This window comes from Pseudorasbora parva, chromosome 17 (genome assembly GCF_024679245.1).
Source record: "Pseudorasbora parva isolate DD20220531a chromosome 17, ASM2467924v1, whole genome shotgun sequence".
Classification (NCBI taxonomy): Eukaryota; Metazoa; Chordata; class Actinopteri; order Cypriniformes; family Gobionidae; genus Pseudorasbora; species Pseudorasbora parva.
The window spans coordinates 27468314-27484680 of NC_090188.1; the positions used below are offsets into that span (position 1 = coordinate 27468314).

The 16367-nt window shown below is 38.5% G+C and overlaps 2 protein-coding genes across 6 annotated transcripts in view; both read right to left on the reverse strand.

Annotated features, from left to right (window-relative positions):
* pcnx1 (pecanex 1) overlaps nt 1-9047 on the reverse strand; it is a 55501-nt gene extending 46454 nt beyond the window's left edge. For 3 of the 5 annotated variants that reach the window (XM_067422179.1, XM_067422178.1, XM_067422177.1), the window contains exons 1-4: nt 8783-9046; nt 6159-6373; nt 4816-4921; nt 3698-3731 (exon numbers count right to left, since the gene is read on the reverse strand). In XM_067422179.1, the coding sequence (XP_067278280.1) occupies nt 3698-3731; nt 4816-4921; nt 6159-6373; nt 8783-8935 (508 nt within the window). In that variant the 5' untranslated portion in view covers nt 8936-9046. Of the gene's footprint in view, nt 1-3697; nt 3732-4815; nt 4922-6158; nt 6374-8782 lie in introns of all 5 variants that reach the window. The other 2 variants (XM_067422176.1, XM_067422175.1) reach the window with 1 other exon arrangement.
* Nucleotides 9048-9773: 726 nt separating this feature from the next.
* Nucleotides 9774-16191, reverse strand: med6 (mediator complex subunit 6). Its single transcript, XM_067421240.1, has 8 exons — nt 16103-16191; nt 14901-15060; nt 14590-14681; nt 13192-13274; nt 12999-13107; nt 10691-10806; nt 10551-10578; nt 9774-10258 (listed from the first exon to the last, which is right to left on the reverse strand). Exons 1-8 carry the CDS (start codon nt 16122-16124, stop codon nt 10104-10106), a joined length of 765 nt encoding a protein of 254 aa, XP_067277341.1. The 5' UTR covers nt 16125-16191; the 3' UTR covers nt 9774-10103.
* Nucleotides 16192-16367: the final 176 nt, after the last annotated feature.

The window sequence follows — 16367 nt, forward strand, 5'->3', positions numbered from 1 at the left end:
CACTAGGGGTGCCTCTAGGTTTCTAGGCTAAATAATCTTAAGGTCGAGGGAAACATTACATATATTAAACATTACAATATTAAGTATTTACATTTCACACTGGTGGATCATAACCAGGTTGTAGGTACTGTTTCAAAATGTCAAAAAAAAAAGAAACAGGAGCAAGAGCAAGAGACAAAAAATAAAGAGTAGGCAATTTATTTAACATTGCATTTAAACTCAAATAGGCTGTTCATCAGCTGATCAAATGTTTAAGATCATAGCCTTAAAATTTTAAATATGCGCAAAAAAATGGCTTTCATGTCATTGTTCTTCAGGCAGTCACACTGTCATGATCTCCTGATGGCAAAGGCAAAAAGGATTTCTCTCTTTGAACGTGGCAGGATTGTTGAGCTACACAAGCAAGGCCTCTAGCAATGCGGCATCACTGCCGAGGTTGGACGCAGTAAGACAGTCATTTTACATTTCTTAAAATATCCTGAGAGTTATGGGACAAAAAAGTCAAGTGGTAGATCCAAAAAAAATTCATCTGCACTGAGCCGCAGGATCTGAAGGGTTGTCAGTGAAGACACAAGCCGATCCACAACCTAAATGAAGGCCCTTACTGATGCTGACTGCAGCCCAGTAACCATAAGACAGCATTTGCGAGAGAAGGGCTTAAATAACAAAAAACGTCTTCAAAGGCCAGCTCTCCTCCCACGCCACAAAACTTGCCCATTTGGAATTTTGCAAGGGAGCACCAAATATGGGACACTGAAAGGTGGAAGAAAGTTTTACTCTCAGATGAGAAAAAAAATTAACCTGGATGATCCTAATGGTTTCAAACATTACTGGCATGACAAGGAGATCCCACTGGAGAAGCCTTATACGCGGCACAGTGGAGGAGGCTCCGTCCTGATCTGGGGTTCTTTTTCCTTCAATGGGAAAATGAAGCTTCAGGTTGTGCGGCAAACGGCAACTGCCTATGTGGACATGTTGCAGCGGGTATCCTTCTTGACTGAGGGCCCTCCTCTGTGCGGTAATGACTGATCTAAATCCATGAGATCCAGACCGTGGATGCCCTTCCTGAAGCCATCTTCACCACATGAAACAATGTTCCCACCAACCTCCTGGAAACAGTCGCATCAAGCATGCCGAAACAAGTGTTTGGAGTGATCAACAAGAAAAATGGGGCTTCTCACTGGAGTCACAAATTCAAGGCAGCATTTAAAAACTGTCAATATAAATCACCATACATGCAATGGATGACCACAATGTATGACCGCAATGCTGACATGATCTTATCACTATAACACTCTTCGCACAAGGGAGTTATTGCAGGCGCTTTAATATCGGCAAGGCATAGCGGCATAATTTTATATTTTTACATTTTAAATGTTTATCGGCCAATTCCGATGTTGTATCGATAATATTGTGCATCCCTATTCTATTTTTTATCTCTTGCTCCCATTTCTTCTTTTGACATTTTGAAACAGTACTTACAACCCGGTTATGATCCACCATTGCGAAATGTAAATACTTGTAATGTTTCCACAGTCTTAAGATTTTGTTCAGAACGTGTGTGTGTGTGTGTGTGTGTGTGTGTGTGTGTGTGTGTGTGTGTGTGTGTGTGTGTGTGTGTATACACGCATACAGTGAGGAAAATATGTATTTGAACACCCTGCTATTTAGCAACTTCTTCCACTTGGAAATCATGGAGGGGTCTGAAATTTTCATCGTATGTGCATGTCCATTGTGAGAGACATAATCTACAAAAAAATCCAGAAATCACAATATATGATTTTTTTTTTTTTAACTATTTATTTGTATGATACAGCTGCAAATAATTATTTGAACACATGTCAGCTATCAGCTAGAATTCTGAGCCTCAAACACCTGTTAGTCGGCCTTTAAAATGTCCAATGGTCGTTTGCCAATGACTATTTGGATGATCCAGAGAAGTCATGGGAGAAAGTCATGTGATCAGATGAGATGTGATCATAATTCCACTAAATGTGTTTGGAGGAAGAAGAATGATGAGTACCATCCCAAGAACACCATGCTAACTGTGAAGCATGGGGGTGGTAGCATCATGCTTTGGGGGTGTTTTTCTGCACATGGGACGGGCGACTGCACTGTATTAAGGAAAGGATGACCGGGGCATGTATTGCAAGATTTTGGGGAACAACCTCCTTCCCTCAGTTAGAGCATTGAAGATGGATTGAGGCTGGGTCTTCCAACATGACAATGACCCAAAGCACACAGCCAGGATAACCAAGGAGTGGCTCTGTAAGAAGCATATCAAGGTTCTGCCGTTGCCTAGCCAGTCTCCAGACCTAAACCCAATAGAGAATCTTTGGAGGGAGCTCAAACAGTGTTTCTCAGTGACAGGCCAGAAAACTGACTGATCTAGAGAAGATCTGTGTGGAGGAGTGGGCCAAAATACCTCCTGCAGTGTGCGCAAACCTGTTGAAAAACTACAGGAAACGTTTGACCTCTGTAATTGCAAACTAATGCTACTGTACCAAATATTAACATTGATCGTTTCAGGTGTACATACATATACTTATTTGCAGCTGTGCCATACGAATAAATAGTAAAAAAAAATCATACATTTGGATTTCTGGATATTTTTTGTAGATTATGTCTCTCACAGTGGACATGCACCTACAATGACAATTTCAGACCCCTCCAGTGGGAGAACTTGCAAAGTAGCAGGGTGTTTAAATACTTATTTTACTCACTTTATTCACTGTGTGTGTATGTATTATGCCTCTGCCGGCTTGCCTTTTTCCCATAGTGCATCCTGGTGCCATGTGTTCCCCAAGTAAGCACACACCTGTCGTAATGAAAAAGAAAACCTGATTCATCAGACCAAGCCACCTTCTTCCATTGCTACGTCGTCCAGTTCTGATGCTCACGTGCCCACTGATGGTGCTTTCGCAGTAGACAGGGGTCAACACACGGGCACCCTGACTGGTCTGCGCTATGCAGCCCCATACTCAACGAACTGCGATGCACTGTGGTTTCTGACACCATTCTATCAGAACCAGCTTGAGCTTCTTGAGAAATTTGAGCTAAAGTAGCTCTTCTGTTTGATCGGACCACACGGGCAAGCCTTTGATCCCCACATTCATCCGTGAGCCTTGGCCGCTCATGACCCTATCGCTGGTTCACCACTGTTGCTTCCTTGGACAGCTTATGATAGATACTGACCACTGCAGACTGGGAACACCCCACAAGAGCTGCAGTTTTGGAGATGCTCTGACCCAGTGGTCTAGCCATCACAATTTGGCCCTCATCAAACTCACTCAAATCCTTACACTTGCCCATTTTTTTCTGCTTCTAAGACATCAAATTTGAGGGCACAATGTTCATTTGCTGCCTAATATATCCCACCCACTAACAGGTGCCGTGATGAAGAGATTATCAGTGTTATTTACTGCAGCTGCCATAATGTTATACCTGATCAGTGTATATATTAATATAAATATTTTAAAATGTTTATGGCCAAATAGCCACTGTCTAATAAACAGATTGTTCAAGAGACGAGATGAGTATTAACAATTGAGTCTTTTGTTTTCTAAAAAACAAAGTCATACAGGTTTAAATTAGGGTGAGTAAATAATGACATTATTTTACATTTTTATTTTGAGTACACTACTCCTTTTTTGTCAAGGGGTGCTAATATTGTCAGAGGTTTTAAAAAAGATCTTACGTTTGGTTGTGACTGAGCCTCCATGGGATGTTATCTGTAGGGAGTGAGAAAGAGATGAAACGAGCTCTGGTGAGTAATTTACATGAGATCATGATGTCTGTAACTTCCCATCACTATTACTAATTTAGCAGACATGCACAAAAACACATCACAGTCATTTAATCACAACATAACCAATTAGAGTTTATATTCTACTCTGACAGAAACACACACACAGACAAGTCTGGGACAAGCAGTGCTATAAGCCAGAACATAACACCCCTGAGCTTTCACCAATTATACTGCAGCGATAGATTCTGACTGAAGGATTGCCCTTAAACAGACACAGACACTAAAGCAGGACTTCATAGAAAAAATTAATAATCGCAAATTCCCCCAAAAATATGTGCAGTATATGCAGAAAAGTAAATAAATAATACTAGGAATTTGTAATATTGAATATTTTTATATTATAACCATTTATAATATTCAAAAAAATATTATATATATATATACACACACACACACATTTTAAAATTAAAAATATATTTAAATATAATAATATATAATATTAAAGTTTCAATATACATATTCAGGTTTATTCTAAATGTTCTCCATGGCAATTTTTATGTTCTGGAAAATTATATTAACATTGTATTGCAGGGGTGTTTATTCTTATTCATAACAAAAAAGCAATTATTTCAGTGTCATTTTGATCTAATTCATAGTAACATTTGTAGTCATCAGCTGTTAGTAAAAGTGCTGTGCCCTCTGAAAACATTCTTGGCTGTGGTGGTACTGACAATGTGCAGTGGTAATGACTTTCTTAACTTTTACGAACCAAACAAAAGCAATGCAGGCTAAAAAAAGAGAAAAAGCCCCTTCTAGATCCCAGTTCCTATGGAACTTTGTTTTTCTTTTAAAAAAATTTAAAAAGGTAACTGCAATTTTTATCCCGCAATGCTGACATTATAACTCACAATTGGAAGTTTATACCTCACAATTTTGAGAAAAACTGTCTGAATTGTGAAATAAAAAGTCGCAATTATCCTTTAATTATTTTATTCCATGGAGGAAACAAGCTTAAAATGCATGCATGAAAAAAAAAAAAGTATATGTAAATAGGCAGACAAACACACCTGATGACTGGAATCCATTCCTACATAAGAGTTCCGTGAACTGCAGTCAACCGGTGGCGTCTCCTCCCGTGCAAAATCAGACATCTCTATTCCACCTCCTGGATCCCTGCACACACACACAAAAAAGGTTAGTTACCTAGCAACACATTAACAGAAACAGCCCCGAGGGTTTGAGAGAGTTAACAATGTCATTTATGATCAAAATTGCACAGCAGCTCAGGCGCCAGAAGAGAGGAGATCATTTCTAGCGTCTCTCAGCGTAATATGTCTGCCACCCATTAGGCAGAGATCACCCTCCCTCTCTTCACTTTTTGGGAGATTATAATAGTATTTTTAGGAAGTTTATTTTGATTGGCCCCCCAGAGTATAAAATGTAGTGGTGAGTGGTAATCCCACGGCTAGAGCTCACCTACTAACGTCTGCTTTTTCCATTTTCCATTTGCTATTCTATTTGGTGTAGCTAGAGGCAGTTTAGTTTTTTCATTCAGGAGGTACATGAGGGTCTTTGGAATAATTAAAAATGCAAGCGCTTCAGCTAAGGGGCCTCAAGCAGTAATATCAAATATTTTCTTAGTGTAAGTACAGACCTGGAGTGGACAAAACAGGAATGTCCATCCAGATGTGTGTGCGTAGTACATTTAAGAGATTCTCGATTTCTCTTTTACATATAAATAGAAATGTAAGAAAATAAGTGTTCTTTTCTCACGCATAAAAAGATATTGATGCTTGTAAAAAACTCACGATTTGAGTAACTGTGTTTATTGTGTTCTGGCTCGCTCAGCAAAGCTTGCTCTCGTAGAAAATCTGCAACTGTGCACTTATTTCACCTCTGAACGTTTGCAGGCTGTTTCTGACTCCTCTGAGCTAACAAACAAGAGCATCAGCTTTGTGTGTAGGCTCTATATCAGTTCTCCTGATTCACTCACTCCTTCCCCTCCTCCCCTTTTCTCTCTCTCAGTGGGTGATGAATGGATCCAGCATGACAGCAGATTAGCTCTCAGAAACATCCATACCGCTGAGCAACAGCGCTGTCCCTTAATCAAAACTTTGTCGAGCTGAATTAGAACCTGTCTGGATTGGAACCACAACCTCCATGTGGAGACATTCAAAAGCTTTCCTTGAGATGATTCAATACATTTTCTAAACTGAATCAGAAGCTTTCCTGTGAAGATTTAAATCTTGAGATGATGCACAACCTTTATTGAGATGATTCAAAAACCTAAAATGATTGGAAACAGTTCTTGAGCCAAATCAGAAACTTCTTAAGGGAACTCAGACTCGTAGCAGTGCAGCCACTCTCTACTTTTTGTAATGGTTTTTGAGTAACCATAAATGATTCTTACCCAGGCCCGTTTGAGTGTTCTTGCCGGGTGCCCGTGCCCTCTCGTTGGTGCTCCGCCCCCTGAACGCGCCCCTCACTCCCTTTGGCACGCAGCTCCACTACCTCCCCTTCATCCAGCGCGGTGTGCAGGCGATAATTCACGGCCTTCAGCAGCACAAACATACCTGCTATCACCCCACAGTAGATACCCACAATCACCATGGTGGGGGGCAAGGCCTAGAGAGAGAGAGAGAGACACACACAGCAAGAGATATTAAATGAGGAGAAACCTAGTCATTTTTTTGGTATTGTGCTCATTTAAAATATTATTCTAAATGCTGGGGTCAGTAAGATTATTATAAAGTTATAATTAAATCTGATTAAAAGTGACAGTAAAGATATTTATAATTTTACAAAATATTTATATTTCTCTTTAATAAATGCTGTTTATCCATTTGAACATTCTTTTCAAAGTATCTAGAAAAATTATTTCTACAAAATATTAAGCATTTCTTATTATCATTAACATTGAAAATGTAAAAGTTGTTCTAAATTGTTTCAACATTGATGATAATGCACCAAATCAGCAAATTAAAATTATGATGAATAATGGCTGCTAAAAAATTTAGCTTTGTTTAAGTTTAGCTTGTTTACAATCTTTAGATCTGTTATTGATTTATTGTTTTACCCCATCAATGAATTAATAAAAGAGTCACAACATTTCAAGAGACATTAAAATGACATTTAAAGCAAACTAAGGCATGGGGGGGGGGTGCATGTGATATGCTCACATATTTCAGCCTATTAACATCCTTGTATTAATATCATATACAAATATAGTACTCGGTTGTACAGAGTTACAGGGTTATTAAAAGGGGCAACAATATTTCAGTCGCAACCGGAGGGTAGAAGCTAAAAACAGCCTGGCACTGAACGGACATCTGTAGACAACATACTGCCCTAAACACCTCTCCATATCTGACACAATTATATTCATCCTCAAAAAAACAACAGTGGGGGCACATTCATCAGTTGCTTATTAATACAGTGATTATCACAGCACTAGTGCAGAATTCAAGTGATATTGTTTAGCTGTGGTTAAAAGGCATTTAAGTATTCAAGCAGAACCTAGATGGATTGATCTGTGCAGGAAGTTAAATATGGACTGAGTGGCACCAGCCTCTCCATCTGTACACAGATCTAATGCACAGACCTTAGACCTCACCCACAGAATAGGCATTACTTTAAAAATAATACACATGAAAGTCTCTTTTTATAAATAGACTGCAAACAGGAGTATAATATTTCACAGAGAAGAGGGATTCAGTTGTGCCAGAGTTGTTAAAGATGAATAAATAGAGATAAAAATGTGTTCTCCCCCCCCCCCTTAATAAACAAACCCACAATGGGTTGAACTTAGCAAAGAGTGAAACACGTTTTTTTTCTGTTCACACACAGTTCAGCTCATTCTGGTGATTTAATTGAAACGGTTAATCAAACTCACTTTAGTTGCTTGAGTGTCAGAACAACTCAATGATAAATTGGATCACAACACAACACCACAAAATGCATTACTATTGGCGTCTATGGTTTTGAAGAACCTTTAATATCATTCAAACATTGATTTGGGTCCGTAATGTTTTTCTGAATTAAAAAAATAATACTTTTATTCAGCAAGGACACATTAAATTGATCAAATGTGACAGTCAAGACATTTAAAATGTAAAAAGATGTTTGAATAAATGCTGCCCTTCAAACTTTCTGTTCATCAAAGAATCATGTTGAAATGGAACTCTAGAAAAAATTGCACTGTACATAAAGGTTATTTGTAGTACTTCTGGAGATTTTTCAAATGTTCTTCACTTTAAGAAGCAATGGTTCTGTTAAGAAGAACACTTCACTGAAAGGATCTTTCTATGAAATTGCTGTGCGTGTTCACTGACGGCGAATATAAGATAAGATATTTAAATGTTCTTTTCCCAGTCAATGAAAGTCAAACAGCTGTTGTTAACTAAGACCAATGTACTTCAGAATGTCTTGTATTCCACAGAAATAAAGTCATACAGGTTTGAAATTACATGAGGAACTAACCCTTTCAAGCAGAAAAAGACTAAACACACACCAAATCTTATGACATCAGGTCTGAAATACCCAGCTGTCAAAACCAAAACAAAGACTCACCAAGCCAGAACTGTAACTGACCCCAATTGCTGTGGGAGCAGTGACAGGATGCCAACACCTTTTGACCAACACATTTCCAATTGTTTGTGATTAATGGAAATTATAATTAGTATTATCTTTTAAATAAGAGATTACAGATATTGCACTCACAGAGCTGAACGTAACTAGAAACCAAATAAACAGTACCGCAGAAATTTCCTTGACATTTCCAGCTCTGAAAAACCACAATTCCAATCACAACATTCCCTGATATTTCTAGGATTTCCATGGCTATGGAAACCCTGTATGAGATATGAATAAAGAGAAACATTGTCCGTGTGTACACGAAATGGATGTACAAAGATCATAGAGAGAGAGAAAGAGATTGAGAGATGGCTAAAGAATGAGGAACAGATAGAGATGACAGATGTGCTGATAAGGACTGAGGGATGGAGAGAAGAAGAAACCGACGGTTGCATCTCTCACCATGTAGAGCGTGAACGGGAGGCAGAGCAGCAGCAGCCACAGGTAAAGGTGAAGCGCGTTCACGAAGGTGTTCTGGTGGGGGTCGTAGTACCATCCCCCCGTCACCGACGCCCACACGCCCTGCCGCAGGATCTGCAGGGTCTGCGACCCCATATTTACCCCCCTAACTCCTCTCTAGCCGTCTCGGAGAAGGAGGTACGGCGCTGGCCCGTCGAGCCCCGTCGCAGCCATCTTCTTCTCTGTGGTCCTCCAGAGCTGCGCTTCCCGTCCCATCGTGCTCTGCGCGCACCCGGCAGCTCGCGCACAGCTCGCGCAGAGTGTAGCTGCGCGTGCCAAAGATACGAGTTATTCTGCAGTGCCTCCGAGCGGTGAACGCGAGTATTGACGAATAAAAACATCTGGGACGATACTGTTGAAAGCTTTGATTTTTTTTTTTTTTTTTTTTTGCAACCTGTTTACCTAAATACATTATTTAATAAATAAACAATCACATGCTCTCAGGGAGTGTGTCGGTATTTGAAGAAAAAACGAAATCGTGGAAATATTTACACAAAAGATTATATTGTACCATAGTGTATTTATACTAAGAGCGTGTGGGTATTTGACAGAAATAGTAGAAATATATATATATTTTTAAATATGTTAAAAAAAAAAAAGTGCATTAAACTGAGAGCGAGTACTGTGCGCATAGGTGCAATAAATCAGGTCGAGGCAGGCAGTATTTGGGTCGAGCTAATTGTCACTGTTATATGAATAAAACTGAATTCTCATCAGAACATATCTGCTGGCTACGAGTCTGTTTTTAGTGGACTAAATAAAGAGCGCAGTTCACGTTTATGCAGAAGCGCAAACGACGCGCGTGCCCATCCGATCCGAACACACGGGGGCGCGGCACAGTATAATCTCTATCGGAAGACCAGGATCACATTATAAAATAGCACAGGAATATAAGTTATTATTACGTAGAAATTAAAACCCTTACAAAAAAACATACAAAACAAAGTTTTAATAGACAGAGGGAAAAGTCTGTACACTACTGTATTATTAATGATTAAATGACACTCCAAAAGAAAAACTTTCACAAATTATACAATGGCATAATTCACCTTATAAACACTGAAATATAAAAAATTACATACAGAGATGAAATACACATTTCAATTCCCTTTTTAAAAAAAAAATTAAATTAGGAATAGGATTAATCTATATATATAAAACCGTAACAGTCCAGGGAACTAGTGCAGAGAACAGTCCACAGGTTTGTGCATCAATCAGTCCCTGCAACATTAAATCAAAGTTGTTTGTGGTTGGCCAGCATGTGTTACTGCAGGCGTGCACGTTTCTCGGGTGGTGGTTTGTTGGGTGTGGTTTGTGGGGCTGGCCGTGCAGGGCCAGGAGGGGCCGGAGGTTTCGTCTCTCGTTCTTCTTGAGGCTTCACAGTCTCAAGTGGCACTTCTGGCTCTTTCTTTACCTCCACTAAGGACAGAGTGACAGTTTATTTATTTATATATATCATATGCTCACCAAGGCTGCATTTGTGCTATAAAAAAACGTTTGAATTTTCCAATCAAAACAAAATTATGTTGCTTTTTCAAATATACTGCTACACATTTTATTTTAAAATTGCACTGGACATTGTTCTTTTTGTTCAGTATCATATCAAACTCTTCTTGACTGTTGTTTTCAAGTATGGACTCTATACAGATTAGTTCAAGTACAAAACTAATCAAAGTGTGATATGGTGAGAGCTAGTTGAGTATTTGTGTACCTGGGACAGGCTTCTCTCCTGGTTTGGGCTGAAAAAGAGAAAATCAGTGAGACTTTAAACAAAATTTTAATTAAAAAAAATGTATTTACATTTTTATTTAGAACCCAGTTAGAAATATTTCATGTATATTTTAATAATACCTGATAGAAAGTTGGTGGAAATTTATTGCGCAGATCCAGTAGCAGTGTGTCAACTCTCTGCCTCTGGAACAAAGAACTTGGCTCCTCTTTCCGCTTAGATTTAGGCTTTACCCTTTCTATAATAACACATACAACACACAAATGTAACACTCTTTAACAGTACAGTTGTACTTTTTGAGTTTTTGAGTTTGTGTGTGTGTGTGTGTGTGTGTGTGTGTGTGTGTGTGTGTGTGTGTGTGTGTGTGTGTGTGTGTGTGTGTGTGTGTGTGTGTGTGTGTGTGTGTGTGTGTGTGTGTGTGTGAGAGAGGTTTACACATCTTTATTTTTATCCTTTATCATATTTCATTCCAATATCATGCAAAAAAAACTACAAAACCATGACAAAAAAAAAACACCCAAAAAAAAGAAAAGAAAAACATGACATCCAATCAATAAGGATTTTCAACCTTTCATTAAATCTTTAAAACCAACACTTCATCCTGCCCAACCTCACACAAACCTCTTCCCACAGACCATAGTGCAGAAAATTCTATTATATTATTAACTAATTTAAAATAAGCAAATTCTATTTTGATTCGAGCAGCCACCATCCCTGTCAGAACTCTTTCTGCATCAACTGGTACTGGACCCAATGCTTTGTTTTTCCTAGTTCTCCAAATTGCCATTTTGGCTGATCCCAAAAGGTAATTTAACAAAACCACTTTTTTCCGTTCACTGACTTTGTACTTTGGACCACTGATAAAAACTTGATAGGAAAATTCTTCACCCATACATTCAAAGCAATCCTTTGCAAAATAAAGACCTCTTAACCTCCCACACTGGATAAACAAATGATCACTTAACCTCCCACACTGGATAAACAAATGATCAACCGTTTCATCCATCCCACGAGAGAGAGAGAGAGAGAGAGAGAGAGAGAGAGAGAGAGAGAGAGAGAGAGAGAGAGAGAGAGAGAGAGAAAGAGAGAGTGTGTGTGAGTGTGAGTGTGAGTGTGAGTGAGAGTGAGAGTGAGAGTGTGAGTGTGAGTGTGAGAGAGAGTGTGAGTGTGAGAGAGAGTGTGAGAGAGAGTGTGAGTGTGAGAGTGAGTGTGAGAGAGTGAGTGTGAGTGTGTGAGAGTGAGTGTGTGAGAGTGAGTGTGAGTGTGTGAGAGTGAGTGTGAGTGTGAGAGTGAGTGTGAGAGTGAGTGTGAGTGTGAGAGAGTGAGTGTGAGAGAGTGAGTGTGAGAGAGTGAGTGTGAGAGAGTGAGTGTGAGAGAGTGAGTGTGAGAGAGTGAGTGTGAGAGAGTGAGTGTGAGAGTGAATGTGAGTGTGAGAGCCATAAGGTCTGGGACAAACACCCTGTAGAAGGCCTACATGTAGAGTTCTGTCGAAACATCCTCCACGTCCACAGAAACACACCGAACAATGCATGCAGGGCGGAGCTAGGCCGACTGCCCCTTAATCTAACCATTAAAAAAAAGAGCCTTGAAGTTCTGGATCCACCTACACTCAAGCTCTAAAGATGATCTTCAGTTTAAAGCCCTACAAACCCAGAAAAGTAATCTCTGTGTAATGGTGTCAGAACTGATGAACAAAGCGTATACCACTGCTCCTGTAAAATCTGCAGAAATCAAAGAAATAATGAAAAATGAGAGAGAGGCGTATATGCAGCATTGGAAACATCAAACCAAAGAGCAAAGCTGTCTCCAATGTTATCTGGGACTAAACAGAGAGTACAGTCTGGCTAACTATCTCATCTCAGTCAGAAACACAACACACAGAGGGTAACTAACGAAGTACAGGCTGAGTGACCACACGCTGGCCATAGAGAGAGGGCGGCATAAGAAGACATGGCTGCCCACAGAAGAGCGTATCTGTAGAGAGTGTAGATCAGGAGCAGTGGAGACAGAGGCACACTTCCTCCTCCACTGTGATAAATACACCGCCCTAAGAGACTCACTGTATGGGCAAATACAACACATTATCCCTGACTTCCAGTCACTACACCATCACGAAAAACTGAAGGTCTTACATACATCCTGATTAATAGTATATGTATTGCTTATTATGTGTATATATAAATATAAATGTGAATATGTTTGATGTATGTATCCGTTTTGCTTTGTGAAATGCTTTGGCAATATGTACCCATGCATGTCATGCCAATAAAGCACAATTGAATTGAATTGAATTGAATTGAATGTGAGTGTGAGAGAGTGAGTGTGAGAGAGTGAGTGTGAGAGAGTGAGTGTGAGTGAGAGTGAGTGTGAGTGAGAGTGAGTGTGAGTGAGAGTGAGTGTGTGAGAGTGAGTGTGAGTGTGTGCGCTCACCTCTCTCCTCCTGGTCTTTAAAGTGCCACCAGTACCCTTTGGACGGATGGTACCTGCAGAAGGACATTGCCTCATCAAATGCAGACTGAATCCCATGAACCGCTGAAAGCTGGAACACATCAAAACAAAAGATTAATGTTCATACTGATAAATTAAGAAGCTATAAATTGTTCTAAGGTTTATATACACACACCACTCTGGAATTGATGACTGATCCCAAGTCAGGCGCCTGATACACCACTCCAGCTATGATATAGTAGTCAGAAAGAGGGATCACTGCAGGGAAAGGGAAACAAAACATACAAATAGGTTTTGATGTTTTGTTTTGTTTTTCTGCAGAGAAATGTAAGGGCACCATATTGAATATAAAGTGAACAAAAGGTCCCCATTTATTGATTTCAAGTTCCTGGTAAAACTGTTCACATTATTTATAGATGTAAAATTCCTGGTATTACTCTGCACAATATATTTTAACTTTGAATCATCAAAACTGTTATTGAACTGCATTGAATCAACACTGAACTGATTTGAACTTCATATCGAATGTCTCCTGGAGAGCTGCTGAATTGAGCTCATTTCATAAATGATGAACTTCACAAGAGTTATTTACTGATTTAACACAACTAATCTGAACCATATATTGATACTATTGTCTAATGTAAAGCTGCTTTACAGCAGAAAACAATTTTGTTGATTAATTGATGGCGTTTGTATGACTGATCCTTATTTTCCTGTTTATCATGGCAAAACATCTTTGAAATATAGATAAAGGTGACTTGACTTTCAAAATTTTGAAACTGAACTGTAATAAATAGTAACAACCTTATTGTCATCTAAAAATTCTCTAAGTCTCTAATTAATCTTTCAATATGAATTAACAAACAGAAGAGTGATTGCAGAATAAGGGGGCAAAAGATCTAAAAAATAAGCAAAAACAGCCATGCAAACTTGTGTTGTGTATATGCATTATGCATTAGTGATGAAAGTATTTATTTTGGTAAATGTTAAAAGTCATTCTTCAATTGTGTGTGTGTATATATGTTTGTAAATATTGTATTGTATGTATGTACTAAATGATGCTGCTTTTTCAAATATACTGTAACAACATTGTATGTTTAAATTACACTGAACATTGTCATTTTTGTGCCAAATATCCCTCAAAAACAAGTTTCTCGCAGGATGATATGGTGGGAGGATCTCAGCACCTCTAAGGAAGCACAGGGCTTTTTGAATGGTGTACAATTTAAATTTAAATAGATCAATGTGTTGCAAAATTAAGATCTCAAACTTATAGAATAATAAAAAAAGTACACTTTTGATTTCACTTTATCTTGACTTCCCACTGGTGTTTTTAGAAAGCCAGACTACTTTAATATAATCTATGTTCAAATAGCTTTGTACAGATTGTTGTCCTTTTTTGTTAAGTATCATGTCAAATACAACTTGACTTGGATTGCAAGTCTGTCGACATTTGATACAAAAATGTATCATCTAAAAAATAAAAAGGCAGACAATATTCATAAATGATTATACTAAAAGCAAAAAACAGCCTCACAGACAGCAGAAACTGAACAGCAATGCAGAAACTCACCTTGTGTTGGTGATTGTCTCTGCTGCTTTCTGATGATGTACAGAATAGGCTCCTGAGCGTGAAGCAAAATATATTCCACACCCACCATCTGACTTCACACACACAAAACACCAAGTAAGCACGCGAACAACACACTCTACTGCAGCTCAACCTATTTTTTTATTGATATGGGGGGAAAAATCTGCAGTGTAAAAGTAAAATAAAGATAACATGTTGTCCGTCTTTGTGTCAACTCATAGACAGGTAGATTACATTCTGATACATCTACAACATTTGTAACTAAGTATGTTACTGCATCGTGCCGTGCTTACTTGAGGTGATCCAGGGTTAATCTCTGCATTTTCACCATCTCGTTGTTGCAGGTGCGATCATAAAAGGGGTTGCTCCTCTCAGAGAAATACTCCAGCACATTGCTGGGGTTCAGGATGGGTACCCAGCCACTGTCCACCCATGAGATGCCCAGCAGATTATCTGACAAACACAAAAAACAAATAATGTGCTCCTGAATAATAAATCTGGGTAAGGGTTAGCACTAGAGATGATAATAGTGTTATATAAAATTTCTCAGCCGATATTGCAAGCCGATTATTCCGAATAGTTAAAAAAAAAAAAACAGGGGAAAATTGGAAAGTTAAAAATAGGAATAAATAGCTTACCCAATACCCAAATTATTATCTGCTTTGTCTGAAGTGCAAAGTAGAAGAGATTGACTTTGTTCACTGCACTAGGAATTGTATACATTAAAGGCTATTTTGTACAAAGTTGTAGGAGACTAACGTTACATTTTATATTTAATACACGACGTGACCTCAATCCACTTTGTTTTTTTGCTTGGTGCTGCTAATAATAATATAAAGGGAGCTTCAAACTGGAAATTGTTTAATCTCCTTACTTATGCTGCATGTAAGAGCATTTTTCTTAGCCAACCGTGTCGGAGCAGCATAGTGATATTTTATTTCACTGGGATATATTATTTAATGGCCAAAGGGGGGTAAAATTGATGTGTTATCAGACATGGACCCTTTTTATATAGATCCCATGATGTTACGCTAAACCTTGCTAGGAAATCATGAACCTATTTGTTGTTGTTTGTTGTTTTTGACGGTGCATGTATCTATGGTTTAGGTTTGAACGCACTTCTGTTCTGTAATCACTTTTCCATAGTTTTGTTACGTTAAAGAAAAAAATAAACAATCACCACTGCCTATTTTTAAAAAATAAATTGTTTTATGAAACAATATGTTTATATGAAAATATTTCCGAAGAAAAATGAAACGTAAATTATATCGTCGGAAAGACCACTGCGAGCTTCCTTCAGCAACAAACGAACGTTATAGCTTTAATGCTAAAGCGAGCTGTGTTTAGGTTGGCCTAACAAAGCAAATGTTCTGTAAAATATTTTATAATTATTCTACATCATTTTAATGTGATAGAGAAGGGATTTGAAAGGAATAAAACAGTCAACGAATAAACCATCTTTGTAAAACAATTCGTGAAATATGTGATTAAGTACCTCTTAAATCCACCGACGCCATCTTCACAGCTCGCACTCAGGCGCAGGCTGATGATGACATAATAATCGTTGACGCTCTATGGCAAGCCGTTTTAGCATTAAATACACCTTCGCATACTAGTCATAAATCAGTTTTGACTAGTCATAATTCCAGTTCCAGATATCTCCTCTGCAATTTTGACTAGTCGTTATTGCAATTAAGATATCTACACTGTGATTGTGACTAGTCATAATATGGATTGAAGATATCTACAATGTTAATTTG

Bases quoted from the DNA above. Each gene is read 5' to 3' on its own strand.
- med6 (XM_067421240.1), bottom strand. From the start codon at position 16,124: ATGGCGTCGGTGGATTTAAGAG. The intron at 15,061-16,102 runs GTACTTAATCAC...TGTGTTTGTCAG, and splicing joins GGCGTCGGTGGATTTAAGAG to ATAATCTGCTGGGCATCTCA. The intron at 10,579-10,690 runs GTATTATTAAAA...TCTCTTTTTCAG, and splicing joins TTCCACCAACTTTCTATCAG to CCCAAACCAGGAGAGAAGCC.